The sequence below is a fragment of the Canis lupus genome, chromosome 1 (genome assembly GCF_011100685.1).
Source record: "Canis lupus familiaris isolate Mischka breed German Shepherd chromosome 1, alternate assembly UU_Cfam_GSD_1.0, whole genome shotgun sequence".
NCBI lineage: Eukaryota > Metazoa > Chordata > Mammalia > Carnivora > Canidae > Canis > Canis lupus.
In genome coordinates, this window is record NC_049222.1 from 111,034,520 (window position 1) to 111,060,876 (window position 26,357).

The 26,357-nt window shown below is 62.2% G+C and overlaps 3 protein-coding genes across 6 annotated transcripts; 2 read left to right on the forward strand and 1 right to left on the reverse strand.

Annotated features, from left to right (window-relative positions):
- Positions 1–548: 548 nt before the first annotated feature.
- BLOC1S3 (biogenesis of lysosomal organelles complex 1 subunit 3) lies at positions 549–3,475 on the reverse strand. Its single transcript, XM_038528601.1, is given in 3 exon segments — positions 549–2,251; positions 2,253–2,660; positions 3,120–3,475. Coding segments are annotated over 2 exon segments (600 nt in total). The 5' UTR covers positions 2,652–2,660; positions 3,120–3,475; the 3' UTR covers positions 549–2,050.
- Positions 3,476–3,693: 218 nt separating this feature from the next.
- TRAPPC6A (trafficking protein particle complex 6A) lies at positions 3,694–14,568 on the forward strand. 3 transcript variants are annotated; one of them, XM_038528598.1, is made up of 6 exons: positions 3,694–3,792; positions 12,046–12,113; positions 12,282–12,465; positions 13,109–13,192; positions 13,381–13,474; positions 14,236–14,568. In XM_038528598.1, exons 1-6 carry the CDS (start codon positions 3,709–3,711, stop codon positions 14,265–14,267), a joined length of 546 nt encoding a protein of 181 aa, XP_038384526.1. In that variant the 5' UTR covers positions 3,694–3,708; the 3' UTR covers positions 14,268–14,568. The 3 variants fall into 3 exon arrangements, with proteins under 3 accessions (XP_038384526.1, XP_038384527.1, XP_038384528.1); XM_038528599.1 differs by having other exon boundaries at positions 12,348–12,465; XM_038528600.1 differs by lacking the exon at positions 13,381–13,474.
- On the forward strand, positions 13,491–24,625 carry NKPD1 (NTPase KAP family P-loop domain containing 1). Of its 2 annotated transcripts, none has more exons than XM_038528597.1 (5): positions 13,491–14,235; positions 17,626–17,751; positions 18,610–19,056; positions 20,857–20,988; positions 22,508–24,625. In XM_038528597.1, exons 2-5 carry the CDS (start codon positions 17,652–17,654, stop codon positions 24,340–24,342), a joined length of 2,514 nt encoding a protein of 837 aa, XP_038384525.1. In that variant the 5' UTR covers positions 13,491–14,235; positions 17,626–17,651; the 3' UTR covers positions 24,343–24,625. The 2 variants fall into 2 exon arrangements, with proteins under 2 accessions (XP_038384525.1, XP_038384524.1); XM_038528596.1 differs by lacking the exon at positions 13,491–14,235 and adding an exon at positions 14,693–16,894.
- The last annotated feature ends 1,732 nt before the right edge of the window (positions 24,626–26,357 follow it).

The following is a 26,357-nucleotide window of genomic DNA, read 5'->3' on the forward strand; positions in this document are numbered from 1 at the left end:
GAGCCACCAGGACACCCCAGTTTATTTTTAAACTGGCATTTCTGGGTATTTTTCCAGAGGCATCCACACTGCAGAAACATAAATCCCAGAATCTCCTTCACAAAAGACACATTCATTGGCACCATTGTCTGCTTACTGGTTGTTGGATAGAGGCTGAGTCCTTCCTTACCTGGTTTAAAAGCCCAGCTTTGTCTGGCCTCTGCTGGTGACAACACTCACCCACCTCCGCCCCCTCCCCCCAGTGCTACTGCTGTCTCCAATAGAGGATGTCACCTTTTTCTGCTAAATAGGTTATGCTCCCTTCTGACTCTGGGCCTTTGCATACACTGTTCCCCCCGCCTGTAACTCTTCTCCATTCATTCCAGTTTCACCCATTTACAGCTTCAGGGTTCAGCTCAAACTCACACATCACTTCCGCGGGGTGGCCATGTGACCTCCCCCCATCTGCCCAGACAAGGTCAGAGAGATCTTGGTTACACCTTCACAAAACTCCTGTACTCTTCACGGCCCTAATTACAGTGTCAGAAAAACTACAGCTAATATATAAATTGAAATTATTAAAACTATCCATTTATTTAGGAGAAAATTTTATTAATGTCTGTCTCCCCCAGTGGGCTGGGAGCAACGTGAGGGCCTGGGCTGGATGTTGTAGCCTCAATGTCCAGCACAGGACAGGCGCTGAACAGGTGCTCAGTAACTATGTGAATTAACAATATGTAAGTAAATGCAGAACAAGGGCAAAAAACAAAGGGTCCCAATTGCCCGGCGACAGCTTCACCTTCAATAGGCCGGGCATGAAAGATCTCTTGGGACTCCCATTCTCAGAGAAATAAATCATCAACGAACCTATCTCATAGCAGTAAATGTTCTGAGTCTTAATGAGATGGGTACAGCGCACTCTTCTTCACTTCTCTATCCCAGGGGGCTCGGATCTCAGCTTCAGGTTGGGATTATAAAGTGGGGGAAGTGGATAAATGTGAACGGGACTGAGGGGCCAGGGCTGGGGGCAGGAGAGAGAGCAGAGTTGGCTAAGCCCAGGCCCTGAGCCAAGCCAGAAACCCAGGTCCCTGTAGCCTCCAGGGGCCAACACAGGGAATAAAACACCAAGTGTGTGGTGTTTTATTATCTGCAAATCGGTGTCACAATGCACCTAAAGTACCAGGGCAAGACTGCATTAGGCCCTAAGTGCCCGAAGAGTGCCCGAAGAGTGCCCTGTCAGCCTGGACAGTCAGGAGAAGACCCATGTTATATCTAGAGCTTGGACACAAAAGCCACCTTGGTTTGGAAGGTGGGGAGGACATGACCACTTGGTCCAGAAGTTCTGGAGGAGATGCCATCTTCAGCCTGGCAAATTGGGAAGACCCCCTTGGGCCGGGTGGGTGGGGGAAGGGGGAGATCTTGGGCCTGATGAAGGAAACCATGGGCAGGTGGGGGGAGGGGGTCTGTGAAGCTCAGGATGAGGTAGGTAGTCCAAGCAGAATGGGGAAGGCAAAAGAAGCAAAACTAATCCTAAGGGTATAGCTGGACTCAGGAAATGAGATCAACCCCAGGGGCTGGAGCTAAGCCCCAAGGATTGGAAGCTGGGAGACAGCAGAGCAAGGACCAGGAGATGGAACCAGGGCCCAGCCTATGGGGACGAAGTTCCAGAAGTGGGGCTAGGACCAAAGGCAGAGCCAGGGGAGTGAAGGAAGATGCCATGGAATCTGGGCCAGATTCCGAGGCGCCTATGGGAAGAAGCAAACCAGCCCTTGTGAGCAGAAACCCAACTCAAGAAAGGCAGAGCGCAAGGAAACGTGAAGCAACGCGACAGCCCGGCATGGAGAAAGATGAGGGAGCTACTGGCTACCAGGGCCGGGAGCCAAACCCGGGAGCGGAGGGCAGGGCCAGGGGGAGGAGCCAGATGCTGGAGACAGGGCGGGGCTTGCGACGTCACCACGCCCCCCTACACTGCGTTTCCCTGCAGGTGACGCTCGTCCAGAGGGTGACAGCAAGACGCGCGGGGAGCGGGACAGGGCCGGGTCGCAGAGGCCGGCCGGGGAGGGGGAGCCGGCTAGGCCCGCGGTCCCGGGTCTTGCTCGGGTTCGGTCCCCGGCACGCCGCGGATGTCGGGCAGCAGGCGGCAGCCGGCCACGATGTCCAGGCGCTCCGCCAGCGCGCAGAGGTCCCCCCGCGCCAGGCGCACGCTGTGGGCCGCCGCCAACCCCGCCGCCTGAGCGGCCGCAAGCCTCCCGGCCAGGGCGGCCACATCGCGGACCCGCGCGGCGGTACACGCCGCTCACCGCGGCCGCCACGTCGTGGTCCAGCCGCGCCTGGCTCTCGGCCAGCCGGAGCTGCAGCAGCGAGCGCGCGGGGGCCGGCGCCGGGGCCTCCTCCGAGCCCCAGGCCTCCCCGGCCGTTTCCCGCTGCACCACCAGCGGAGGCAGGTCCCCCGGCGCGGCGGTCGCCTCTGGCTCCGAGTCCGAGTCGGTTTCCGCGGCCTCCCCGGCCACCCGCAGCCCCGTGGGGCGGCCGCGCGTCGGGCCCGAGGGGCCCAGGTACAGCTCCTCCTCCGACGAGGACGCAGAGAGCTCCGAGTCCGTCTCGGCCGCCTCCCCCGGCACCACGGTCTCGGGCCTCCGCGGCGGCCTCCGCCGACGACCCTGGGACGCCATGCCGCGGAACTGGGGAGAAGAGAGGCGCCCGGCGGTGGTTAAGAGGCGCGGGTGCTGGATCCCCAAGCCCTGCACTGACTAGCTTAGCGATTTGCGGCCATCTGCTACCCGCGCCTGGGCCTCAGTTTCCTCTTCTGTAAACGGGCTCGTCGGCCCTGCTGCCAGAGATAATGGAAGCCACTGGACCCCACCCTCTTTGGGGAAACTGAGGACCGGGTGGATGAAGGCCCCGTGGCCCGCGCTCCCCGAATCCCAAACCCAGCTCTTCCGATTTTGCCTCCTAGCAGAGGCCACACCCTCCCCTCCGTCCTCCAAGCCTCTGTCAGATCCGGAAGTACACGGGCTCCTGAGCTGCCCAGGGGCCAGTGCCAGGGTCACAGAGAGGGTGACAGCCCAGCTGGACTCCGGGGAGGGTGCAGTAGCGCGGGCGCGGGGGAGCGCTGTCGCCGGAGACCGTACCTGGCTTACCGAAGCCCGGAGCCTGCAGGATCCGCTACGCAGCCGGAGCGCGCCGTCTTTTCCGAGGGAGGAGGGTGACAGCCCCAACCAATCGGGGCGCACGTTGGGCGGGCATGGCGGCCACACACGTGGGCCGCTCGGCTACCTACCGGGAAAGCTAGTCCTCAAAACCAGCTGTGTGTAGGGGCGAGGAGGGCGGGGGCGTGAGCAGTCACGTGAGCGGAGGCCTGGCCAATAGGAAAGCGGCTGGGCTGGCGCTTCCGGATTGCGCTGCGTGGAGAGTGGACGAATAGAAATTTTTAAAAAACGGGGTTTGTCTCCCGTGACCAGTGATCCGGCCAATGGGAAGGCTCGACAACCCGGAAACAGCGAGGAGGCGAAGGGGAAGGGCGGAGACGCTGTCACGTGTGGCCAATGAAAACAGGCCCTCCCCCTGGGTCTCCCGGGTTCACGCGCGCACCATGCGAGCCCGGGAGGCGGGGCTTAGTGTGAAACACCAATGGGGGCGGGCCCGCGCCAAGTGCGGGAGGCGGGGCCTGCCCAGCCGGGCCAACGGGAGCACGGAGCGCTAGCCGGTCGTTGGGCGCGAGGCCGGCGCATGGCGGACGCGGCGCTGTTCGAGTTTCTGCACACCGAGATGGTGGCGGAGCTGTGGGCGCACCACTCCGACCCTGGGCCTGGGGTGAGCGCCGGGACCCGGGGGGAGGAGGCGCGGGCCGCGGCGGGAACGCCGGGGCGTGGCCCTGGGGAGCGCCGAGGGCGGGTCGACGGCTCGGGTCGAGCCGCGACCCCGCCCCTGCCCTCGCGGGGCGCTGGCTCCGTGCTCTGCAAAGTGGGCATCGCAGCAGGGCCGGCCTCGCGGGTCCCTGCTACAGGTGAGCGAGGCAGCTCCGGCTAAAGCTTAGCTCAAGGCCTAGCACGGAGTCAGCAGGTAGTAATTATGGTAATTACTGTCATTGGATGTGTACCAAGGACTTAACTGCCCGGGTTGGATCCACGCCTGCTCCACTATGTAGGTGTGAGAGCCAGTGACTCAATCCCCTGTGTGCCTCAGTTTCCTCCTTAGTAAAGTGGGTATTATAACAGCGCCTCAGTCTCAGAGAGGGGCATTTACTCATGCAATAGACACTTATTAGGCACCTATTGTAGTCAGGTACTGTTTCCCTGTCCTTGGGAAACTTAGTAGGGGAGTCAAACAAACAAGAATATGCCACTAGCTAGTGAGAAGTCCGATCAAGAAAACTTCCATAGAGGGGTGCCTGGGTAGCTCAATCGGTTAAGCATCTGCCTTTGGCTCAGATCATGATCTCAGGGTCCTGGGATGGAGCCCCAGGTAGGGCTTTATGCTAGTGGGGAGCCTGCTTCTCCCTCTGCCTCTGTGCCCTTTCCCCTGCTCATGCTCTCTCTCTTTCTCTCTCAAATAAGTAAAATCTTAAGAAAATGAAAAGAAAACTTCCATAGAATCATGAAAAGAATAGGGATGGAGTGGTTGACGGTAGAGGAAAGCCCTTCTGAGGAACAGACTGTAGGAATTTAGCCGTGCGGTGAAGGCAAGAGGAGTGAGGGGGGCATCCCAGAAGAAGGCACAGCAGGTGCAAAGCCCTGAGGTAGGAGCATGCTTGGCATTTTGGAAGTTGGTTCTTAGGAAGAACAAATGAGCTCGAACTTTAAAGCACTTGGTGTGATGTCAAGCACCTAATCCACCTCCAGAACATGGAAGCTCTTGTAAAATCTGTTACCAAGAAGAAAGGGTAGGTGTTTGATGACTGAGCGCCATGATCAAGTTTTTTTCATTATTATTAATTACTTCAATCATCATCCTCATCAATATGCAAGATTTTTTACTGGCTTAAGTTTTCTGGTTTAGGAGCTGGGGAGGAGGATGTTGCTTCTCATCTCAACATAGTTTCTTTCAAGTTCATTCATTCCACAAACTTCATCTCAAAGCCACCAAGTGTCAGGCTCGGTGGCAGGCTCTGGGAGTTCCTCAGTGAACTGTATAAAACTCCTGGTCCTGGGCAGCCCTGATGGCCCAGCGGTTTAGCGCTGCCTTCAGCCCAGGGTGTGATCCTGGAGACCCAGGATCGAGTCCCACGTCAGGCTCCCTGCATGGAGCCTGCTTCTTCCTCTGCCTGTGTCTCTGCTGCGCTCTCTCTCTCTCTCTCTCTCTGTGTGTGTGTGTCTCTCATTAATTTAAAAAATAAAAAAACTCCTGGCCCTCCTGGAGCTTAGGTTGTCATCAGGGGACACAAAGAAGCTAAATAAATCAAGTATAAAAAAAAAAATAAATAAATCAAGTATAGTGTGGTAAGGAAATGCTATGAGAAAGATGAAGCATGGGAAGGGGAGTGTGGGCCTGTGTGTTGGAGAGGGGGTTGCAGTGTCTCCGTACCCCATCCAGCCTGGCTTCAAGCCACAATCCCCGGTGTCCCTGACATCAGCCTTTCCTCCCTCAACACCAGCCCCCAGCCAGGCCCTGCTCATTCTTTCTGATCATGGGTGCCACCTCTCCTCACCCCTGCCCTACAGTCCAGGCCCCTCTCTGCCCCTGTACCAGCCCCTGTACCCTCATCTCTCAGCTCATTTCACCTGTTGTATCTTCAATGCATTCCCATCTATTAATCCTTTGGACCTTGGCTCAAATGCCTCTTCCTTGGGGAAGCCTTCCCCAAGCCCCCAGTTCAAGTCAGGTGTCCTTGTGACATTCTTGCAGCCCCTTCCCACTTGTCCTTGGTAGTCCTATCACACTCAAGTATACATCTGAATTCTAGGCTCCTATGAGCCTTTGATTCATGTCCGCCCTCTGCCACCCCACCCCCGACTGCACTCCATGGCCAGGTCTACACTGATCACCACACAGTAGGTCCTTGGCCTGGGTTTGTTCAAGTGGACTCAGTCCCCCTGCTGTGGAGGGACTGAGATTTGTAATAATAGGAGCGCCCTACCACAAATGAATGTTTCCTGTGCCCGCCCATGGGCTTCACACTCCTGATTTCATTTGATCCTCCTACCGACCCACAGAGGTCAGCACAATCCTCCCCGCTTTGTAGGCTTTGGAACCTGAGAAACAGAGGCTTTGATGCACAGGAGTGCTTGCTCTCAAGTGGCAGAGTCAGGAATATAACTAGGCCTCCCGCCTCCAAAGCCTGCGCTGTAAACGCTGGCCCGCATTTCCCGGTGAGCCTTCCCTGGCGCGCTCAGGGAGGATTTTAATGGGTTTCTGTGGTCAAGCAAGTGTGAGAAATGCTGGGTTACTCAGCCGTGCTCACCTCGGGCTTTCAAAACACACGAACGTGCCTGGGACCCCGCTGCCACTGGGATTCCGTGCCGGGGTCCTGAGTGCTTCCCGGGTACAGCCGGGGCTAAGGTCTGCAGCGGTTCCCCCACGGCCCTTCCACCTGGGAGCCCCATTTCAGGGCTGTATCAAGAGAACTGCTGTTTGGGGAGCCTCGGTGGCTTAGTCAGTTAAGTGTCTGCCTTGGGCTCAGTTCATGGTCCCAGGGTCCTGGGATCAAGCCCCATGTTGGGCTCCCTACTCAGTGGGGAGTCTGCTTCTCCATCTCCCTCTGCCCAACCCCGCTTTTGCTTGCTCTCTCAAATAAATAATTTTTTTTTTAAGAAAGAGAGCGAGAACTGCTATTTGCTCAATCCTGTCTCTTCCACTCCCACTCTTCCCTCCTCCTTCTTCCTCATTCTGTTCCTTCTCTTCGGCCCAACAAGTGTCCCATCTGAACCAGATGCGGGCCTCCTGCTGGGGACTTACCGTGTCCCCAGCACAGTATTCTGTTGGATTTAGTCCTCAGAACAGCCTTGTAAGGTAGACGCTATCACCCCATTTTACAGAGAAGGCGCTGAGGCACCAGAGGTGGGGCTTTCCCTGGGCTGCAGGTGGCAAGAATCAGGGGAAATCAGGACTCAGGCATCGGGCTCCAAGGCTTGTCTGTGGCTTCAGGTCTGCCCCTCCCCCCAGCCACCACCTTCCTTGAGCCCAGGGACAGTGGGTGGCTCGTTCATCTGTCCCCAGAGCACACATGCCCAGAGGCCCAGGAGTTTGGGGGATTTCCGTATCCTGCCTGGCACATTGGTTATCTGTGGCTGTTGAATGGATTCTTCTGGAAGGGTTACAGGTGGAGTGGAAGACTAACCCGAGGAGCCACGAGGTCAAAGGGCCTTTGTTACCAGAGCAGGAAAAACCCAGGGAGGAGGTGCCTGTGGTTTCTCCACCACAGCAGCTTTGAAGATAAGAAAAGCCTGGGGGCAAGGGAGTTAATTCCTCTGCACACCAGTAAGCGTGGGTCTCACCTACTGTCACCTACTACTGTGAGCCCTGGCAGGGGGCCCAGGAGCAGCCCTGCTGGGCCAGACAGACCTTCCTCCACCCCGGCCCAGCCCAGCGAGCACCTGTGCCAGCCCGGGCACCTGGGGTGGGTGCAGCAGCTGTCAGATGGAGCCCCGGCCCTCAGCCAGAGCCTGGGAAACCCACCGACCTGGTCCCTGCCAGAGTGGACCCCCTGGGGACAGAGCCCTGCAGGGGACACAGTGCCCTTGAGGCCAGGGAGCTAGTGGTGGGAGCCATAAAGGTTTACACGAGGTGCACGGGCTTCAGCTCTACTTTTTAGAAAGGTCTCCCAGGCCATGTGAATGAGCCTGAACCAACCTGAGGGAGGTTGGTGGCTATAGGGGCCCAGAGCACAGGCAGGTGCTCAGCCCAGGGGGAATTAGGACTGGGGGGCCTTTGGGAGTATTGGGGGGCGGGGAGAAGGCAGGATCTGGGGGTGTCTAGGACCGCCTGGGTGGATGTGGGCAGTGAGTCCTGGGCCACAGGGTGGGAGGCGTGCTGGCTTTTCCCGCTTGCTCATTCTTACTCATGCGTTCACTCTCCGCACTCTTGGATCTTCTGGGGCCATGCACCTGGGGGAAGCCAGAATGTTCCCTCTCCCCATGCTCCTCTTAAGGGAGGAGCCTGGGCAGCTGGCCCCTGGGCCCCCCTCCAGAACCTGCACAGATCACGGAGGGGCAGGGCTGCAGAAGAGACGAGAAGGAGCCTGGCACAGGCCCCCCTCCCACCAGCTCCCCTGCTTTAGTCCAGGATATTCTCTGGGAGTCCAGGGCTCAGGACATGCGGGCTTGTGGGGTGGCTCGGTTTGCTTATTTTCCTGTCATCTTCCTTGGGGCTCGGTGGCCCTTCTCTTTTCAAACACTTGAACCTTCCTGTTGCTGAGCACCCTCCTCTCTTTTCGTCTCTTCGATTCTTCTTCCACATTGTTCCAGCACGTCCTTGGCCCTAGAACGCTGGACTTTCTGGGTCCCTTCCGTGTGTCTTACAGCTTTCCTGCCATTTGTTCCTACCTCGTGGCTTTTCCTTGACAGGAAATGTCTGTCCTTGACAGCTATGTCTGTCTGTCGGCTCCCTTGTTAACAGAGGTTTATTGGTGCTACCGTACTTTCCATTTCCCAGGGCTCCCCTCCAGTTGCCCCTTCCTCCTGGCTCCCATGCTGTTGGGGGGACACCAGGAGAGCCTTCTCGACAGGGTTCTCCTCTGTTTCTGCACGATCTTGTTTCTTCTCCGTGGGCTGTTGTGCAAACTCATTTGAGGTTGAGGGTGAGGGTGGCCAAGAACCCAGAAGCGCCCTGGCCCTGGGATGGGCCCAGAGGATGAGTGGCCCGCCCTGCCTTTTGTAGGAATGATAAATCTCTAATCCCTGAAGAGCTTCTGCAGGGACTGGGGGAGGCAGGTGGTGATGGAACAGGGGAAGCTTCTGGTCCCTTCCTCCTCCACCCTCTCTTCACTTGCTCATCCTTGACCCCTCCCTTGCACTGCCTCTCTCCCTGCCCTTTCCTGTTGGTCCTACACCCCATATCCCCCCCCCCAATCTTTCCAGTTCAGCACCATGTCACTGGCCCCTAGTTGAGTACAGTGGGGTGGGTGGTGACAGCAGCTGGGCAGGACCCATTGCCCAGTGTCCATCATGCCACTGCTATGAGGTGGGGCCTGCTGTCAGCCCCCTTTCACACATGAAACAGGCCCGGATAGCTTGCCCAAGGTCAGTAAGCAGCGGAGCCAGGCCTTGAACGCCGGCAGTCTGAAGCTCACTGAAGGGACACCTTTCCAGACGCCCCTCCATCCCCATCTTGGAGCTCCCGGCTTGGCTGAGGACCCTGCAGACTCCTGGGCTGTCCCCTCTCAGGGCCACTATCCGGCTGTGACCAGGCCTTGGGGTGCCACCCCACTCCCTTCCCGGCTTCACTCTGCTTCCTTCAGACTTGGCCCCAGAGGAGCTCTCACAGTCCTGCTTTCCCCCTGTGGGGCCCCCACCTGGGCTGGAGCCCGCATCAGTTCCTGTGGGCTCCCCGCTCCCTCGGGGCAGGGACTGTCATGCCCTCTCCCACTGTGTCCCCCTCAGTCTGGTCTACAGGAGTCCCCTCCCCCACCTCTCACCACCCTCCCCCACCCTTGTGGCCTGAGCTGCACCCCCCAGAGCTCTTCCTGCTTCCCCGCCCTCCTCTGAGAAGCACCCCGGGACCCCTCCTGGGGGAACTGGCTCTGCCCTGCTCTGTGCTGCCCGGGTCCCCTGGCATAGGGGTTGCCCATCACCTGGGCACCTGTCACCCCACCAGGCACAACGGCCGGCTTGTCGAGGCCACCAGGACATGTCTGTGGAATGAATGAGAGAGCCCCCCTTGTGCCTCGGGAAGTCCCCAGGGACACAGATGTGCTTGGTCACAGCAGAGCCCGGCCCTGCCTCTTTGAGGTGCTGCCCTCTGGGAGGATGGCCACCCGGCCACCACCCGGCAGAGAGGGCTAGCTGAGGCCATTCTCGGTGCTGGGATAAGTCAGCCCATGGAACAGAGCTGCTCTTCCCTGGGGCTTTCCCTCCACCAGGGGCTGGTCACCCAGGTTGACAGGCGGTGCGTGACAGGGACAGGAATACTTACTGAGCTCAGCGGGGAGTGCTTGGCCTGCATTTCATCCTTATAAGGACCCTGGTGAGGGAGGCAGCGCTGCGAACATGGTCCTCTCTGTACCCGAGAGTAGCTGGGGGCACAGGGCAGTCAGCTCCTGCCTGGTCCCCCAGTGGGGTTGCTCAGCCTCTGGGCTGTGTCCCCTGCACTGGTGTCACACCGGAGCCCATCTGTACACACCTTGGTCACCAGAGGTCGGGCCTGAGGAAAGCAGAGACATGCTGATGGGGGTCCAAAGAGCTGGCCAGTGTTGGCCCGCAGGAAGTTGTGTTGTCACCGGGTCCGGGTCCTGCAGGAGGAGCACGGGAATGCGGGCAAGGGCCTAGGAGCCCGGCGGCCTGGCAGAGAAGAGGGCCAACTTGCTCAGGGGCCTGGGTGACCTCTACTCGGGCCTCCCTACTCCCAGGCACATCCCCCTCCCTGTCCCCCGAGGTGGGCCACAGCCCTGGCCACCCCACTGAGGCCCGGACAGCCATAGGTGTCGGTCTGGCCTCCCACCCACCCACCCTGGCCGCTTAGGCTTGGGAACTAGATCCACCCAGGTCAGAAAGACGCCCTGTGGCTGCGGGTGCCTGTTACCTCGCTCTTCCAAGTGCCAGCTTCCAGAACCTACCTTACAGGGTTGTTAAAATTAAACAAGAGGTTTGTACAAAGCACCTGGCACACCGTGCAAGCTCGAATCCTGACTGCCCGCTTTATTCAGTTAAGGGCCTCCCGTGTGCCAAGGCCAGTGTTGGCTGTGAGGGTCAGCCTGGGTCCCCACTCCACAGACTGGCCTGGGATCTCGGACCTAACCTGGGGGGCGGGGCAGGGAACAGTGAGTGAGCCCAGAGGCCCCTCTTCTGGACGATGGAAGCTGTCCCAGGGGTGGGGCAGAGGGTGGGGGGTGGACAGCTGGGTCCCTAACGTCTGTTGAAGCCTGCTGAGGAGGCCAGGACATCCTCCTGGAGGGGGTCTAGGCAGAGAAATCCTCCCCAGCATTGGGGAGGCCGTGGTGATGGCCTGTCTGACCCAGAGAGAAGACGGGAAGTTACTCCCAAGGGAGTGTGGTGGCCGGAGGAAGGGTGGGAAGGGCTCCGGCCGGTGACCCCTGCCCCTTCCCAGGGCGCTGCACCTGCCTCCCACCTCGGCCCTGCCACATTTTCTCTGAGGAGAGCGGCACCTCCCTGCATACACTGTCCTGGTATTTCCGATGTCCCCAGCCTGGGCCTCCACCACTCAGGGTCCTCAGGCCACCCCAAGGAAATCCGTGCAAGCCGACTCCCCTCGGGGCATGCCATCAGCACGTGCAGACACGTGGACAGACGCCAAGTACAGCCCACCTGCTGCCCCCTCCTACTGCGGGACCTTGCCCCTGCTCTCGGGAATGCCACACTTGGCTGCTACTGCCTTCCCCGAGCACCCGAGGGAGCATCTCCCACCCTGAGCCCCCGTGTGTCCTTCCCAGGGGTCTTGGCTGATGTTTCAAGGCATAATGATTACAGTTGATTTTTATAGCTTCCTGTTGGCCAGGCCAGGAGGGTGGGCCCCACGCCCTGCGGCTCCCTTGCTGCTGCCACACGAGCCCTGTGGCAAGTCACCAGGAGTCCCTGGGGTGATCAGAGTGCTACCTACCCACAGAGTGTTGTAAGGACGCACATTGGAAATGCCCGAGCTGAGTGATAGGTGTTCTCAGGAAAGAGCCGACAAGCAGGTCTAAAGCTGAGCCTGGGGCATACCCCCACCTCTCGTGAAGCAAGGGGGGCTGGTCTCAAGAGCCTGTGGCATCCGCAGAGGCATGTTGAAGGCATCGTATGGCGGGGGACAAAGCCAGCCTGCCAGTCAGAAGGCCTGGACCTGTCCCCGAAGGCCGTCCCTCCTGGCTCCCCTCACCCCTGAGCTGGCAGGGATGGGCACACTGGTCTTATTAACCCAGGCGGTTCAGGTGGAGGTGGCCGAGGGCCCCTGAGCCTCTCTTCCCTGACCTTTTAGGGACAGAAGATGAGCCTGTCTGTGCTGGAGGGCATGGGCTTCCGTGTGGGCCAGGCCCTGGGCGAGAGGTGAGAGCTGGCGCTTCCTGCCTTTCCCCTGCCCCTGCTGGCTGCAGGCAGGCAGGACCTGAGGTCGGTCCCTTCCTGGGCGTGCCTGGACGGGGAGGGTTGTGTTGCTCCGTAGAGGAACCCAGCCTGGCTTCCTCCCTCTTCCTCACCCTCGGCTCCCCATCCCAGCCCTCCTGGCCCCACAGCATCAGCCTGGCCCAAGCGCCTGTCACTGCCACCACCCCCGCCCCCCAGGCTGCCCCAGGAGACGCTGGCCTTCAGAGAGGAGCTGGACGTCCTCAAGTTCCTCTGCAAAGACTTGTGGGTTGCCGTGTTCCAGAAGCAGATGGACAGCCTCCGCACCAATCACCAGGTGTGTAGCGCCGCCCAGGGCCCGAATCCCGAATCCCGACTCCAGGCAGAGGCGGAAACCAAGAGGAAAGGGAGGCCGGAGGGGAGCCCTTCCAGAGGGAGGTTGCCCAAGCTGATAGGCGGGAGGCAGGTTTCACCACTGGCAACAGGCCCCTCTCCGGCCTCTGCCCAATTCTCCAAGGGAGGCCAGGAGGCTGCAACTGGGGCGGAGGGGTGGGGGGTGGGCAGGGTGTCACAGCTATTTCTAGAATTTCCACAAGCCTCCTGAGATGGGGCCTCAGGGTAGGCAGTAGGCTCTCCATGGTTAGCAGCATCTCTCCTGGGCCTGACAGCTGGCCGGAGCTCCGGTTCGGTGCCCACTCTGCGCCAGGCCCTGGTGGGCTGCTCCACTGTTTACTCCAGAAGCCACGCAGCTAGGGGGGCAGGGCCAACATGCCCCGTGGGGGACCCCTGGCCTGGGCTGGGAAGCCCCTGAGCCCTTCTGTAGCCCTGAAGGATGGGGCCATGATGACAGGGGTTTTAAGGTCTTTCCAGGCCTCAGCCCAGCGGGAAGGGGGCAACGGCTCCCAGCCTTCCCTCCCCCACCACAAGTGCACAGATGCCACCCCAGCACCCCCCTACCCCAGGCTCTTCTCTGTTCCCAGGGGACCTACGTCCTGCAGGACAACAGCTTCCCCCTCCTCATCCGGATGGCTGCGGGTCTGCAGTATCTAGAGGAAGCCCCCAAGGTATGGAGGGGCTTGGACTGGACCTCCCCCTGTGTCCTCAGCCCCCGCCCCGAGCTGGGGGGCTAGCCCAGGACCCGGGGGGGGGGGACTCGCCCCCACTGTGGAGCCCAAAGCCCAGCATGGCCCCTGTTCTGGGTGCTGGCCTCCCCACTTCCCTGGGTGACGTGTGCCCCCCCACCCATCCCTAGTTCCTGGCCTTCACCTGCGGCCTCCTGCGAGGTGCCCTCAGCACCCTGGGCATCAAGAGCCTGGTCACCGCCTCCGTGGCATCCTTGCCCACCTGTGAGTCATGGGGGAGGGGGCCCTTCCCGTCCCTTGTGTGGTGGGTCTCTGGAGCTCTCCTGTCCCTGCTGCTGAGGCTTTGGGACCTGCGGGACCCCACTGGCAGATGGGGAGTTTGAGGCCCAGAGAGCTTAAGTCCCGTGCCCAGGCTACGTGGCTGGGGCAACCTGGCTATGCCCCTGGACCTGTGCTGTCCCCCAAGCCTGCTTCCCCAAGTTGTGCCAGCTGGGAGCAGAGAACCATGGATGGGACGGGGAGCTGGTCTAGTGGTGGTGAACATGATTCCGGGTGGACATAATAGTAGTCAACCTGCTTGATGCTCTAATGGGGGGCCCTAAAGGGCAGCCAGGGCCTATGGATTGCAGCCTGCATGCCCCCCTGGGGCTAGCCTTCCCTCTGCTGCCCCCCACCCCAGTGCTCTTCCCTCTGCTGGTGCCCCAGGCCTCCTCATGGTGGGGACCTGAGGCCAGGTGGGCAGGACCCGAGAAACACATGCCACAGAAGCCCGGGCTAGGCCTCTCCTCAGCAGCCTGCATGCTTGACCTTCATGCTCCTAGTCACCCACATACCTCTAGGATGCAGGCCAGGTGGGCGGGGAGCAGCACCCCCTTGGACCACCCCTTGGTCCCGCCCCAGGCCAGCCAGGCCACTGGTACAGGGCAGGGATGAGTGTCTCTGAGCATCTCTGAGCTGTTCAGGTGCTTTCTGCCTCGGCCCTCAGATCCCCCAGCCTCAAGCTAAAGCCAGCCCTTCTCTTCCAGGTAAGTTCCAGGTGGTGATTCAGAAAACCTGAGGAGCCCCAGGCCCCCACCCCCGGCTGAGCCTCACAGCCACCGCTGGCCCAGGAACCTTGGAGCGCTGCCAGAGGGCTGGTAGTGGGTGGCCAGAGGGCTGGTAGTGGGTGATAAACAAGCAGGGGAGGGGGGCGAGGGTCCAACCACTCCAGGGCATCACGTGTTCAACAAGTGGGTGTCACAGGGAGGTGGGGGTGTCCTGGGAATGAGGTGGCCCAAGTTGGGGCCAGTGTGAAGGGATCCCCGCATCAGACTCCTCACCTTGCGTGGCAGATGCCCAATAAAGGTTCTGTATGTGGAGCCAGATTTAAAGTGGAAGGAGGAGGGGGTCACTCTGCGCGCTGAGGGGGAGGGAGCATCTGTGAAGCAATGCCTGTCACAGGTCCTGGGTGGGGAGCAGAGCCCCCTGTGTAGCTCCCCATCCCTCACTCCCTGCCCTTACAGGCCCCTTCCATCACGGCCCAGCCCGGAGCCCCAGGGCCTGCCGCCTCCTGCCCTGCACACCTGGTCTGGGGTGTGGGGGGGAGCAGAGGGGCCAGCACTGGCAACCCTGCCAGCGTCAACAAGTCTGGGGCTGTCCTCCGCCCAGTGGGGCATGCACAATGGACCTCTCCCTGGGGAGCAGAGTGGGGGCCACCTAGAGTGGGCAGGGGCAGGCCTGGAGCTGCCAGGACCTTGGATGGGCAGAGAGGGGGAAACGGACCAGACACCCTCATTCGGCCCCCAACACACACACTCGAGGTAGCCGGCAGATGGAGGTCATACCCAGAACAACAGGCCAGCGGACCTGGCCCTGGGCGCTGTGGCCTCCCTGCCCCCCTTACATTCATGGCACCTGAGGGTCCCACACACCTGGACTCTGCCCAGGCCCTGCTGCCTGCTGTGGGTAAGTACCCCCGCTTCAGAACTGTGAACTGAGGCTGGGGTGAGACCCAAACAAGAGCAGAAAGATCAGTGGGTGGAGGCCCCTCTGGCTCTAGAGTCCTGTGAAGACACCCCATGTGGCCCTTGCATCGGCTTGCCCATCCCCAGCCCAGAAAGCTGCGCTCCGCATTTGCTGGCCTTTGCACATACCGTTCCCTGCCCAGGCTGCCCCGCCCTGTGCCCCACTCCCAGGCTGCCGCCCCCTCTTCGGCCTCCTGCAGCCACCTGGCCACCACCCCCTCAGAGCAGTTATGCACTGTCTGCGCCCGCAGCCCGGGAGCACCCCTAGACAGCTGCTTCCTGCCTTGTGGTGGTCACTTATGTTCCGACACACATCTTGGGTCCTTCTGGATCCTTCTGGATCCTTCTGCTGGGAGCTGGCTCTGCCCCGCACAGAGCCTGGCAGATGTTTCCCAGAAAGAATTGGTTATTCAACCAATCTGTGTGTGCAGGTGGGCAGGGATGGCAGAGGATTGGCCCCACCTGCCCTCAAGAAGCTCCTGGGCACATCCTGGAGGTTCCCCCCGCACCCTTGCCCCCCCTCTCAGACATACTAGCTCTGCCCCCCTGTTGGCTGGACGGCTGTGGGGTGGGGGTGGTGGGTAGAGTCCCCAGCTAGTAGAGGACAGGGAGGAAGCCTTCCCAGGAAAAGCAGCTTGAAGGCCTGGGGGGGAGAGACACGACTGGCCCCCACGGATGGAAGGAGGCCTGGCTCTGGCTACAGGGGGCAGTGTCTGGTCACCCAGGTGGGACCCCTGGAGGGGTGTCGCCCAGGACCAGATGGGTTCCTTCTCTCTTGCCCCGGGCGCTGTTCGTGGTCGCCTCCCCCAGCCCCACCAGGTCACCCATCTCCCCGGGCAGTGCCTGTCAGCCCTGTGGCGCCCGCAGCTGAAGGGACACGGGCCTGGACAGCAGAGACCCCCCCCCCCGTGCTCCCCACTCTTCCTGAGCCCTGGCCCTGCTCTCACCTCTCAGAATGTCCACAAGGAGCCTCGCACCCACCAGCGAGCCTGCGGCACAGCCCGCTGCTTTCAGGGGCCCCACTCTGCTTCCGTGAGACCCGGGGCAAGGAACCTCATGTCTCTGGGCCTCGGTTTCCTCGGCTGACGCGGGCGTCACGGCAGCCCCGCTAGGGTGTGGTGAGGAAGGGGGTTAACGGCGGGAAGAGCGCGCGCTGTGGGGCCGGCTGCTGTCGTCAGTGTCCCGCTCTGCCCGGTGGCCTCCTGCAACCACGCGACGTTGGTCGTCCGGGGCCTCCTCAGCAATGAGGAAGCCGAGGCTCAGAGAGGTGAAGTCACCTGTCCAAGGTCACACAGCTGGGCCCTGGGGGAACTGGCATCTGAGCCCAGGATTGCGTCTCCTCCCGGCCCTGGACTCAATCCCTGCGCCGGCTTCCTCGCCGGGTCCCACGGACGGGCCAGGCAGGGTCTGCAGAGCCCGCGGCAGGTGGAGCCCCCGGCGGGCACCGTGGCCTGCCCCCTCCCGCCCTTATGTGGGGTACCACACCCCGGGCGCGGGTGGGGGGAGCCCCCAGTCCTCGAGAGCAGAGAGCAGCCCCGGGCAGGGCGGGCGGCGCTCTGGGGAAGGGGCGGGGACAGGGCGGGCAAACCGGTCGGGCGGCTGGCACCCAGCTGGGGCCTGTCTCCGTGGGCCCGAGCGCAGCAGCTCGGCAGGGCAGGGAGCCGGCCCGAGGCCGCCACAGGTAGGTCCGGGGGCCCCCACCCCACTGAGCCGCGACAACCCCCTTCCCTCTGCCCCTGGGCCCCACCTGCCTCCCCACACACGCATCCTTCCTTCCCTTCTGGCTTTCGGCTCCCCACATTTTAGACCTGTGCACCCCGTCTCGCCCCGAGTTGCTGAGCCTCTTCCCAAATTGGACCAGCCTGACTGAATGTGCTCCCCCAGAATTCCCCTCCCCACCCTCGCCCTCCTTCAGGCTCTAGATGTCTCAGTTGTCCCTCGGGTGGCGGTGGCCCGGGGCTCCCAGCTCTCTCCGCGCTGGTGACCTGTCCCTTCACACAGCGCCAGCCGCGCCTCCCAACATGCCGTGGTCCCCTACAGTTTCTCAGCACCCCCTGGGGCTACCATGTCTCCCCAGCCCACGTCTGCCCGGCACCCCCATTGTCCTGGCTTCTTGGGAATTCCCAGGGGCTCCCAAACACCCAATCACCAACTTTGGAAATCTCACGCACCCCAAATTAGCCCCTAGCGTTCCCCGCCCAACCACTCTCCGTCCTCCCCCATCTAGCTGTCCTTCCCCCCCACCTGACCACTCCTCCTCTGAAGAGCACCTCCACCCCACCTGGTGACCCAGAACCCCAACATCAGGGATGGGGGTCTCTCGCCTGCCCCAAGTCGCATCCCGGGGGGGCCTCTTCCCACTGGCACCCAAGGGAGCCGGCACTGAGCCCCCCTCCGCCTCCCCTGGAGCAGGCCCCCCGCCTCCCGCCGCCGCCACCATGCACAAACACTACACCGTCCGCTTCGCCAGGGGCGCCCTGCCCCTCCAGACCCCCGCTGAGCGCTACTTCTTGGATCCGGAGTTGGGGCACCAAAAAGGTAGGGGTTCGGTTTGGGGGGGTCCTAGCAGGGAGCGTGATCTGGGAGTGGGGGGCTGCTGAGTGTCGGACGGTTGAGCAGGAGAACCTCAGGCCCCAGGGGGGAGGAGTTACTGGGCATCCCCACAGAAGCTTCTACATAAAGGGGTCGTGGGGGGGGCGGGCACAGGTCCTGGGGAGCCCAAGATGGGGATGTCAGCAGGGGAGGGGACCACCCGGCCTATCCCTCCCCCCAGCATGGGTAGAACTCCCCCCACCCCAAATCGCCAGGCCTGTGAAGACAACACCCCTGACCTACGCCCAGCCCAGGGGCGGGGAGGGATCAGTGTGGTGGGAGAGCACGCTCCCCCCACCCCCCCGCCACTGAGTGTGCATGAAGGGGGGACAGCTTCCAGGGGGTTGGTGGCCACAGGTGCTCCTGCTGTGGGGCCAGGGATGGGAACAGTTACTTCCCACGGGGCCCAGCCTTCCCCTTGCCCACCCCCTTCTTAGTCCTCGCCCCGTCCCCTCTCCGTGGTCACCTCTCAATCACTCCAGGTTCCTCTGGACCAACCAGGCGGGTTCCTCTCTGCCCCCCACCAGCCCCAGGGACTCCAAAAGGCACTGTCCGCACTCTAGCCCCTCGGCCAACTCAAGCCGGGGCCTCTGTACCTCTTCTCCTTCCCCCGGATGGAAGAGCACAGAGACTGCCCCCCACCCGCTCTGCCCACACCCCCTCTTCACTTTCTCTGACCTCTCCTGGGCCTCCGCGGAGGGACCAGCCCCAGCCTCCACTTGAAGACTCGACCTGGTGGTTCCTGCCAATGCCCCCCAGGGGTCAGGGACCCAGGCCCAGTCGCCCCCACTTCCTTCCTTCCAGGGTGCTGTTACCAGTGGTGCCATGACCCAGCGGCCCTTCAAGCCCACGGGCCCTGTCGGCTGCCCCCACAGGTGTGCTGGCAGCGGGCCTACCACAGCCACCGGGGGGGTGTCAGCGGCTGCCGCCGGGGCCCCCAGCCCCCCATCTTGCAGCAGCAGCAGCAGCAGCAGCCCCAGCCCCCACCTCCCAACCCCCTGCGGCAGCGACTCTGCTCCGTCCCAGGGGCCCGGAAGGGGCCACCTGCAACGGCTGCTGTCCCCATGCAACCGGCCGCCGCCCCCGAGCCGCCCCCCGAGCCCACCATCTCACCCACCGCGGCTCCCGCCATGGCCAGCAGCGGCCCAGGCCTGGCCTCCGCAGCCCGCGCCCTCCTGGAGCCCGGCAGGCCCAGTGCCGCCCGCCCCCTGCCTGTCCCCGCAGCCTGCGGCTCCTTCACCTACAGCTCCGGTGCTCACCCAGCCTTCCTGCGGGCTCTGTCCCTGCTGCGTCCTCCCTCGGGGGCCCCTGGCCCCTCGGCCTGCCCTCCTCCCCGCTCCCCTGGTCCCTGCCTGGGAGGGGGCTGTCCCTGACCCTGGGCCCCCAGGCAGCTGCTTCTGCTTCACCTGGCGGGATCCAAGCTTCCAGGCCAGGCCTGGCCCTGGTGCCTCATCCTGGGCTAGCCGGGGGTCTGGGCCCTGGCTGTCTCCCTCTGCTGACAGCCTTGCTCTGCTTTTTCTCTCCCTGGCCCTCCCCACCACCCCTGCGCCCAGCCCACGGGGCCAGAGAGAACGTGGGGCAGGGGGTGACAGGTACCAGCTTGCTGGGCAGCTCTGGTGCCGGGTGGGGGGGGTGGGGGGACAGGTCAGCTGTGCTGCTGCAGCAAAAGGTAGGGAGTGGCCTGGGGGCTGGAGAGAACAGGCGGCAAGGGGAGGGATCCCTTCACCCATCCATCCACCCACCCTCCGACTAGGTATGGGATGCCTGCGGTGGGTGCCCAGCAGAGGAGCGGAGGGTGGGGGCTGCAGGGGAGGAGGGCAGAGACTGTTGTCCTCACAAAGCTCACGGTCTACAGGCGGTGGGAGGAAGGTGGGTACAGGAACCAGATAAGTAAGGCAAGTTGAAGTGTGTCACCCCGTGATAATCACATTGGGCAAAAACAAGGCAGAGGAGGCGAAGGAGCATCGATGAAGGTCATCAGGTGAGGTGCCACTAGGGCAACATCTGAGTGAAGATGGGTGGGGGGGGGGCAGGTCTCTTGCGTAAGTGGCAGCAGGATCAGCAAAAGCAAACTGTGAAGTGGCCTGTTCCAGGGACAGTGAGGAGGAGGTTAGCGTGCGGGGAGGGCCAGATGGGGGGTGGCTTGTGGCTGGGCAGCTGACCCCCACCCTTCTGGTGCCCCAGCTCCAGTCCAAGAAGTAGCACTCAGTGGGGGTCCGGGGGGCGGGACGCCCTCAGCCGGAGTGACACTGTGATTCTTGTGCATGGTGCCAGCAATTGAACTTGAATCTGCTCCCTAAAGGGCTGTTCCAGACCATGGCATCGACCCAGGGCCCACCCCTGCCTCACCCCCTTGGCATTCATGCTACCCTGGTGTCTCTGCACCCCCTCTTCAGAGGGGGATACTGAGCCTCTCAATGGTCATGCAGAAAAGGTGGCGGGGCTGGGACCAAGACCTGGGTCTGCCTGGGCTTGGGGCAGGGTGAGAGGCTGTGGGCATGGGGTCCTGGAGGGGGACAGAGGTCAGGGTATGGGATGGACAGGAAGCCAGGAGGAGCCTCTGATCGTCAGGGCCCTTCCATGCTGCAGCCAGGCTAGCAGAGCTGGCAGGAACTGACACGAGAAACTTCAGGAACATGTAAAGAGGTGTCTTAGGCATCTGAGGGCGAGTCCCTAGAAAGGTTCATAGGATTTTTCTGGGGACACTATGAGCTGGTGGCTGAGCCTAGTGACCTAGGGCCTGTCAATCCCTTGGGCCTCTGTGCTGGGGTTCGGTGGGGAGTCTAGCCTCTGCGCCTTTCCCTGGTGGATCTGGGGTCAACTCTTTCTGTGGTGCTCAGAGGGGCACATCGGGGAAGGGGGTTGCCTACTGCTCCAGAAATCTCCATCTGCGGGTCTGACCTGAGTCATCTTGGAGAGTTGGGGAGTAGGATGCTGAGCTGAGGGAGGAGCTGAGGGTGGGCTCTCTGGAGGGCAGATGGGGAGGAGGGTGGTGCTTGGCCAGCCTCACTGACTCAGTTTCCCCTCCCCTTCCCTAACCCCGGCCTCCAGATATCCTGACAGAAGATGATGTCTACTGCAGCTGCCTGGCCAAGACCCTCTGCCATGTGCCCGTCCCGGTGACCGTGGGTTTCTATGCCCCCTTTGGCTGCCGCCTGCACATGATGCTGGACAAGATCACTGGTGAGGCTCTGTGTTCTGGGGTGGGGAGCAGGGAAAACGAGCCTCTGGTCCAGCCTCAGGCTCCCCCAAGACCCCCTTGCTCCTGAGGCCAGATGCCTATAAGTTAGCATTAACCAGGTCCCCCCTGATGCCCACAGCCTCTGCCCCTGGGTCCTTGCCCATTTCCTCTCTGGCCTCCTGGCCAACAGTCTCATCCCCTCCCCTTCCAGATCCACTCCAAGGAATCTTTTTAAGATGCAACTCTAGTGGGGTGCCTGGGTGGTTCAGCCAGTTAAGTGTCCAACTCTTGATTTCAGCTCAGGTCATGATCTTGGGGTCATGGGATGCAGCCCTGCACTGGGCTCTGAGCTCAGCAGAGAGTGTGCTTGGGATTCTCTCTCCTTCTCCCTCTGCTCCTCCACTCGCCCCCTGCCCTGCTCTCTCTCTCTCAAATAAATAAATAAATAAATAAATAAATAAATAAATAAATTTTAAAAATAAAAAAGGTACAGGTCTAGCCCTGTTGTTCCCGTTGAAAAGCCTTCCATGGCTTCCCAGCACTCTAGGGAGAAAGCCCAGGTTCCTCACTGGCTCCTGCAAAGTCCCTCCTGTGCCCCCCAGACCCATCGCTTCTCAGCACTGACCCAGGGCCTGGCACCCACAAGACCCCTGAACAGGTAGAGGTTACCCGATCCCATGGGCTGAAACGTGGCCAGGATCCACAGCAGCTTGAACTGGGTTTAGACCCTGCTCAGACCCCAGCCCTAACTGTGGCCAGAGGGGCTGGAGGTGACTCACCTGGGTGAGCCCAGCCCTGGCGAGCACCTGCTAAACAGGCCTGCATCTGCCCCTGTGTTGCCATAAAGCAATAAACAGGGTCCTGGGAGGAGAAAACATCCGGTTATAAGGAAAAAGGAAACAGCATTCTGGAGCTCCTAGTCTGTGCTATGCTGGCACATTCCCATTCATTCATTCACTGACCTCAATAGCAGAGGGACCCTGCCCCCACCCCTCGTGATCCATCCTTCAGACATTCCCCCAGCCCTCCCTTGGTGCCCAGGAGACACAGGATGACCAAGACGACTGGTGCCCTGCCCTTCCTGGCCTCACAGGCCAGAGCAGGAGATGGACTTGTCCCCAAAGAGTGACGACTCAACTAGTGGATAGTGGTGGGGTGAGGTGAGCCCAGGAGGCACAGGACCCAGCCTGGGGATCAGGGAGGGCTTCCTGGAGGAGGAGGAGGAGCATTAAACCAGGAGAATCAGACGAAGGCTGTACTCTGCTGCCCTGCGTTTCGCTTCCTCCGGCCCTCGCATGCAATCTTCTGTTCCTTGGCGCCTTCCCTCAGGAGCTCTGCTTCTGCCCCCCCCCCCCCGCCCCACCCCGGCCTCGCACTCAGGCCTCTTCCAGTCCAAGGCGGGCTCCAGGCCTGCGCTTCCGCACCTGCTTCATTCAGCCCCTCGGTCCGGCTCTGGGCCCCGCCCCCGCCCTGCGGCCCCGCCCCCGCCGCTCACAACCCCCCCCCCCCCCCCCCCCGCAGCGCTGATGCAGCAGGAGGCGGCGCAGCGCGAGGCCGAGGAGCTGCGGCGCGTGCAGTGGCAGCCGCGGCCGGTGAGCGGCTGGGGCTTCCCGCGGCTGCTGTGGTACCTGGTGTTCCTGCAGCCGGTCATCACCGAGGTGCACCTGCGGCGCAAGAACGTCAAGTTCCTCTTCATCCGCTTCAGCGCCTGGCAGTACGCGGGCACGGACAAGCTGTGGGCCGGCCTGGTGACCACGCTGTGCGAGGGCATCCGCCACCAGTACGGCGCGCTGCCCTTCAGCGTGTACTCGGTGCTGGGCAACAAGCCGGCCACGACGCCGGGCTTCTGCCAGCGCGAGTGGCACTGCCGGCGCCGCGTGTGCCTGGCGCTGCTGGCGCTGCTGGCGGCGCTCGGCCTGGGCGTGGGGCTGCTGTACCTGTCGGTGGGCGCCCGCGCGCCGGGCCACGGCGCGGCCAGCGGCAGCCTGCTGCGGGTGTTCGGCGGCGCGGCCACCACGCTGTCGGGCTCGGGGCTGCTCATGGCCGTGTACTCGGTGGGCAAGCACCTGTTCGTGAGCCAGCGCAAGAAGATCGAGCGGCTGGTGTCGCGCGAGAAGTTCGGCAGCCAGCTGGGCTTCATGTGCGAGGTGAAGAAGGAGGTGGAGCTGCTCACCGACTTCCTGTGCTTCCTGGAGATCTACCAGCGGCGCCGGCTGCGCGTCGTGCTCGAGGTCACCGGGCTGGACACGTGCTACCCGGAGCGCGTGGTGGGCGTGCTCAACGCCATCAACACGCTGCTGTCCGACAGCCACGCGCCCTTCATCTTCATCCTGGTGGTGGACCCCAGCATCCTGGCCGCGTGCCTCGAGAGCGCCGGCTCCATGAAGGGCACGGCCGACAACGGCTACCTCTTCCTCAACCGCACCGTCACGCTGCCCTTCTCCGTGCCCATCATGGGCCGCCGCACCAAGCTGCAGTTCCTGCAGGACGCCGTGCTGAGCCGCGACGACCTGCTGTACCGCGAGATGACGCGCAAGCTGCGGCCGGGCAGTGGCAGTAGCGGCGGCGGCGGCGGCGGCGGCGGCGGCGGCGGCGGCGAGGACGCGCAGCTCCTGGCGGTGGAGACGCGGGTGGGCACCGAGCGCGCGCAGAGCCGCATAGACGCCGAAGCGGCGCGCCGCATCCAGGAGGCGCTCCTCTGCCTGCACGACGAGCGTGACTGCCTCTATGAGTACGTGCCCGACAACGTGGTGTCCATGCGGCGCATCGTCAACACCGTGCCCATCACCGTGCGCCTGCTGCAGCAGCAGGACGGGGACTGCGCGGGCCCCACGCCGCGCCAGGCCGTGGCCTGGGTCGTGCTCGCCAACCAGTGGCCGTGCCGCCTCAGCTGGGTGCTGCAGTGCCTGGAGGACCGACAGCAGGCGGGGGGCGCGCCCGAGGCCCGCGCGCGCCTCTGGGACGTGTTTTGCGACAACAGCCGCGAGCTGCACTCCATGACCAAGGCGTTGCAGAACGTGCTGGACTTGGACGGCGACCCGGAGCTTTTCGAGCGCTTCCTGGGCTCCGACTTCCCCTTCACGGTGGCCGAGGCGCAGAGCCTGCTGCGCTGCACCGTCAACCTGGACCACTCCATCCGCCGCCGCATGGGCCTCATCCGCGCGGTCAGCGCGCTCAAGCCGCCCAGCCCGCCCAAGTCCCCGGCCCACGACCCCCCCCACGCCACAAACGGAGCCGGCCATGCCCCCGGGACGGTCCGGTCAGGTCAGGGTGCCGAGCATGTCCGTGGGCACGCCAGCGAAGCCCACCAGCCCCGGGACTGGGCGCAGGGGGGCAAGCCGAGACCCCTGGCCTGAGAGAACCCTTACCGCCCAGGTGGGCCTTGAATGAGTACCCGGAGCAGCAGGAGGCAAGGCTCCTCCCTCCGCCCAGACAAGGTGTAAGGGGTTGGACTGAGCCCAAGGCCCAGGGTCCACGTCCACAATGAGGCCTGTGGTGGCCACACACCGCAGGTGAATCCGTGAGCCAGAGAGGGCCGTTGGCAGTAGCAGCGTACAGTGCCAATGTCAGAGCTGGCACCAGAGGACCAGTTTAGAGCCCCGGGTTCAAGTGCAATAAACGGAGATGTGAAAGCCCCCATCGGTCTTCATGTCCTGGTCTCCCTGGCTCAGCAAGCCCTGGGAACTAGGCCTACCCTATCCTGCCAAGCCTCGCCACCCCCAGGGAGCCTTGGGCAGCTTCAGCTGACAGCCTCCCTGCTGGCATCCGTGGTGGCAGGAGGGGTTGCGGGGGTGGTGGGTGAGGCCACTGAAGTAGGAGGACGGATGTGCCAGGCTGACTCAGGCCGCAGAGAGCACCTAGGCCTCAGGGGATCCAGGTCCATGTCCCCACCCCCCAATGCAGGCAGGGCAGGAGCTGGCATTTCCAAGGGCGGTGTCCCCAGTGACCTCAGCAGGTTGCTCCACTCGAGGGGTGGCTCTGCCCCGGTGTAATTAATTCATTATGGCTGGCTGGCTGGTACCTTTGCCAGCTGGGGCGGGCAGTGCTGCCTCTCTGGAACCGTAACTGTCTAGGGCGTACCTACAGGTCACTCCAGGGGAAACTGGTGAGCCCTTGATGAGACCTGGGAGGTTGGGGAGCAGAGATGCGGCACCCGCAGGACATACAGAATTGGAGTCAGTCAGGCCACCGTGTGTGTGTGTGTGTGTGTGTGTGTGTGTGCTTCTTAAACACATTGCTCTCCAGTTTCCCCTTCCACCAGTATGACACAGACCTAGGTGGGCACGTGTCACAACTCTGGGCACCTTCTGAGTTCTCATTGGTCAAGTAGCCACCACTGCGGCCTGTGTTGTGCCTGGTCCAGTCCAGATGGGGAGATGTCAACACTTAACCTATCCTGTGTGACAAGAGCTCAAGGGTGTAACTTCTAAGCCAAGGCCCTAGGGCTGATGGGACGCCCAGAGGGAGCCAAGAGCTCTGGGAAGGCCCTGTGGCTTGGTAGGGGTACTGACCTCACACTCCTTAGCCCCAAGGTTGGGGCACAGCACCCCAACTCCACTGGCCAATGATTGCTTCAAAGTGGACATGGGGCAGAGCGCCGGCCTGTGACGTGCTGGAGATGCTAGCTCAGCCACATGGCTAAGCTGGTGGGATACACCTGCACCTGCTGGGAGACGTTCTCCAACAGTAGCGGGGAGCCTGCCCAAGAGTAAAGCTCCCCCCACCCAGAGACGCATGGGTCCTCAGGACACCATTAGGTCAGTGTTCGTACGTGCGGTATTGGAGCCAGTAGGTCCCTTCCCTTTTGCCTCCCTTCAGCCAGTTGGGCTTGGGCTTCTATTTCTCACCCCCTGCGGTCCAGGCTGACACAAACTGGCGGCAGGAGTAGGGGCTCACTAACCTGTATGCTGGCTGCAGGGTGGGAGCAGGAGTGTGGACCCCAGACCCTGGGAAGAAGCCATAGTTCCTGCTAAGTCGTGTCAAGCAGTGGTCAGACAGTGGTCTGTGTCTCTGGGACTATGACAAAGTCTGAGTCCAACAAAATTATTGTTGGGGGATTAGGAAAACCAAAACAGAATGTCACGAGTGGCCAGGCGCATAGCTGGGATGGCTCACTGTCCACTGGCACTCGTCCCCTCTCCACAGTCCGTGCAGACAGCTGACAGCTCGCACCTCGGTGAGGCCACGAGGCTAGTTCTCACGAAAAGGGAATGTGAGCCATGTGCATCCCCTTCCCGTCGTGCCAACAGAGAAGCAGGTCTGGCCTGTCCGGTCTCGTGCCCCCGCCCGCCTGTTGGATGCTGGGGCTCCCCGGGCCCTAAGGAGTGGCAGCCACCAGGGAGAGGCCTGGCTCTGCCAGTCACTCTGGAGC

Excerpts from the sequence above, each read along its gene's own strand:
- TRAPPC6A (XM_038528598.1), top strand. The coding sequence starts at position 3,709 with ATGGCGGACGCGGCGCTGTTCGAGTTTCTGCACACCGAGATGGTGGCG. Across the intron at positions 12,466-13,108 it reads GCCTCCGCACCAATCACCAG|GGGACCTACGTCCTGCAGGA; the intron begins GTGTGTAGCGCC and ends CTCTGTTCCCAG. Across the intron at positions 13,475-14,235 it reads CGTGGCATCCTTGCCCACCT|GTAAGTTCCAGGTGGTGATT; the intron begins GTGAGTCATGGG and ends CTTCTCTTCCAG.
- NKPD1 (XM_038528597.1), top strand. The coding sequence starts at position 17,652 with ATGCACAAACACTACACCGTCCGCTTCGCCAGGGGCGCCCTGCCCCTC. Across the intron at positions 19,057-20,856 it reads CTCCTTCACCTACAGCTCCG|ATATCCTGACAGAAGATGAT; the intron begins GTGCTCACCCAG and ends CCCGGCCTCCAG. Across the intron at positions 20,989-22,507 it reads GATGCTGGACAAGATCACTG|CGCTGATGCAGCAGGAGGCG; the intron begins GTGAGGCTCTGT and ends CCCCCCCCGCAG.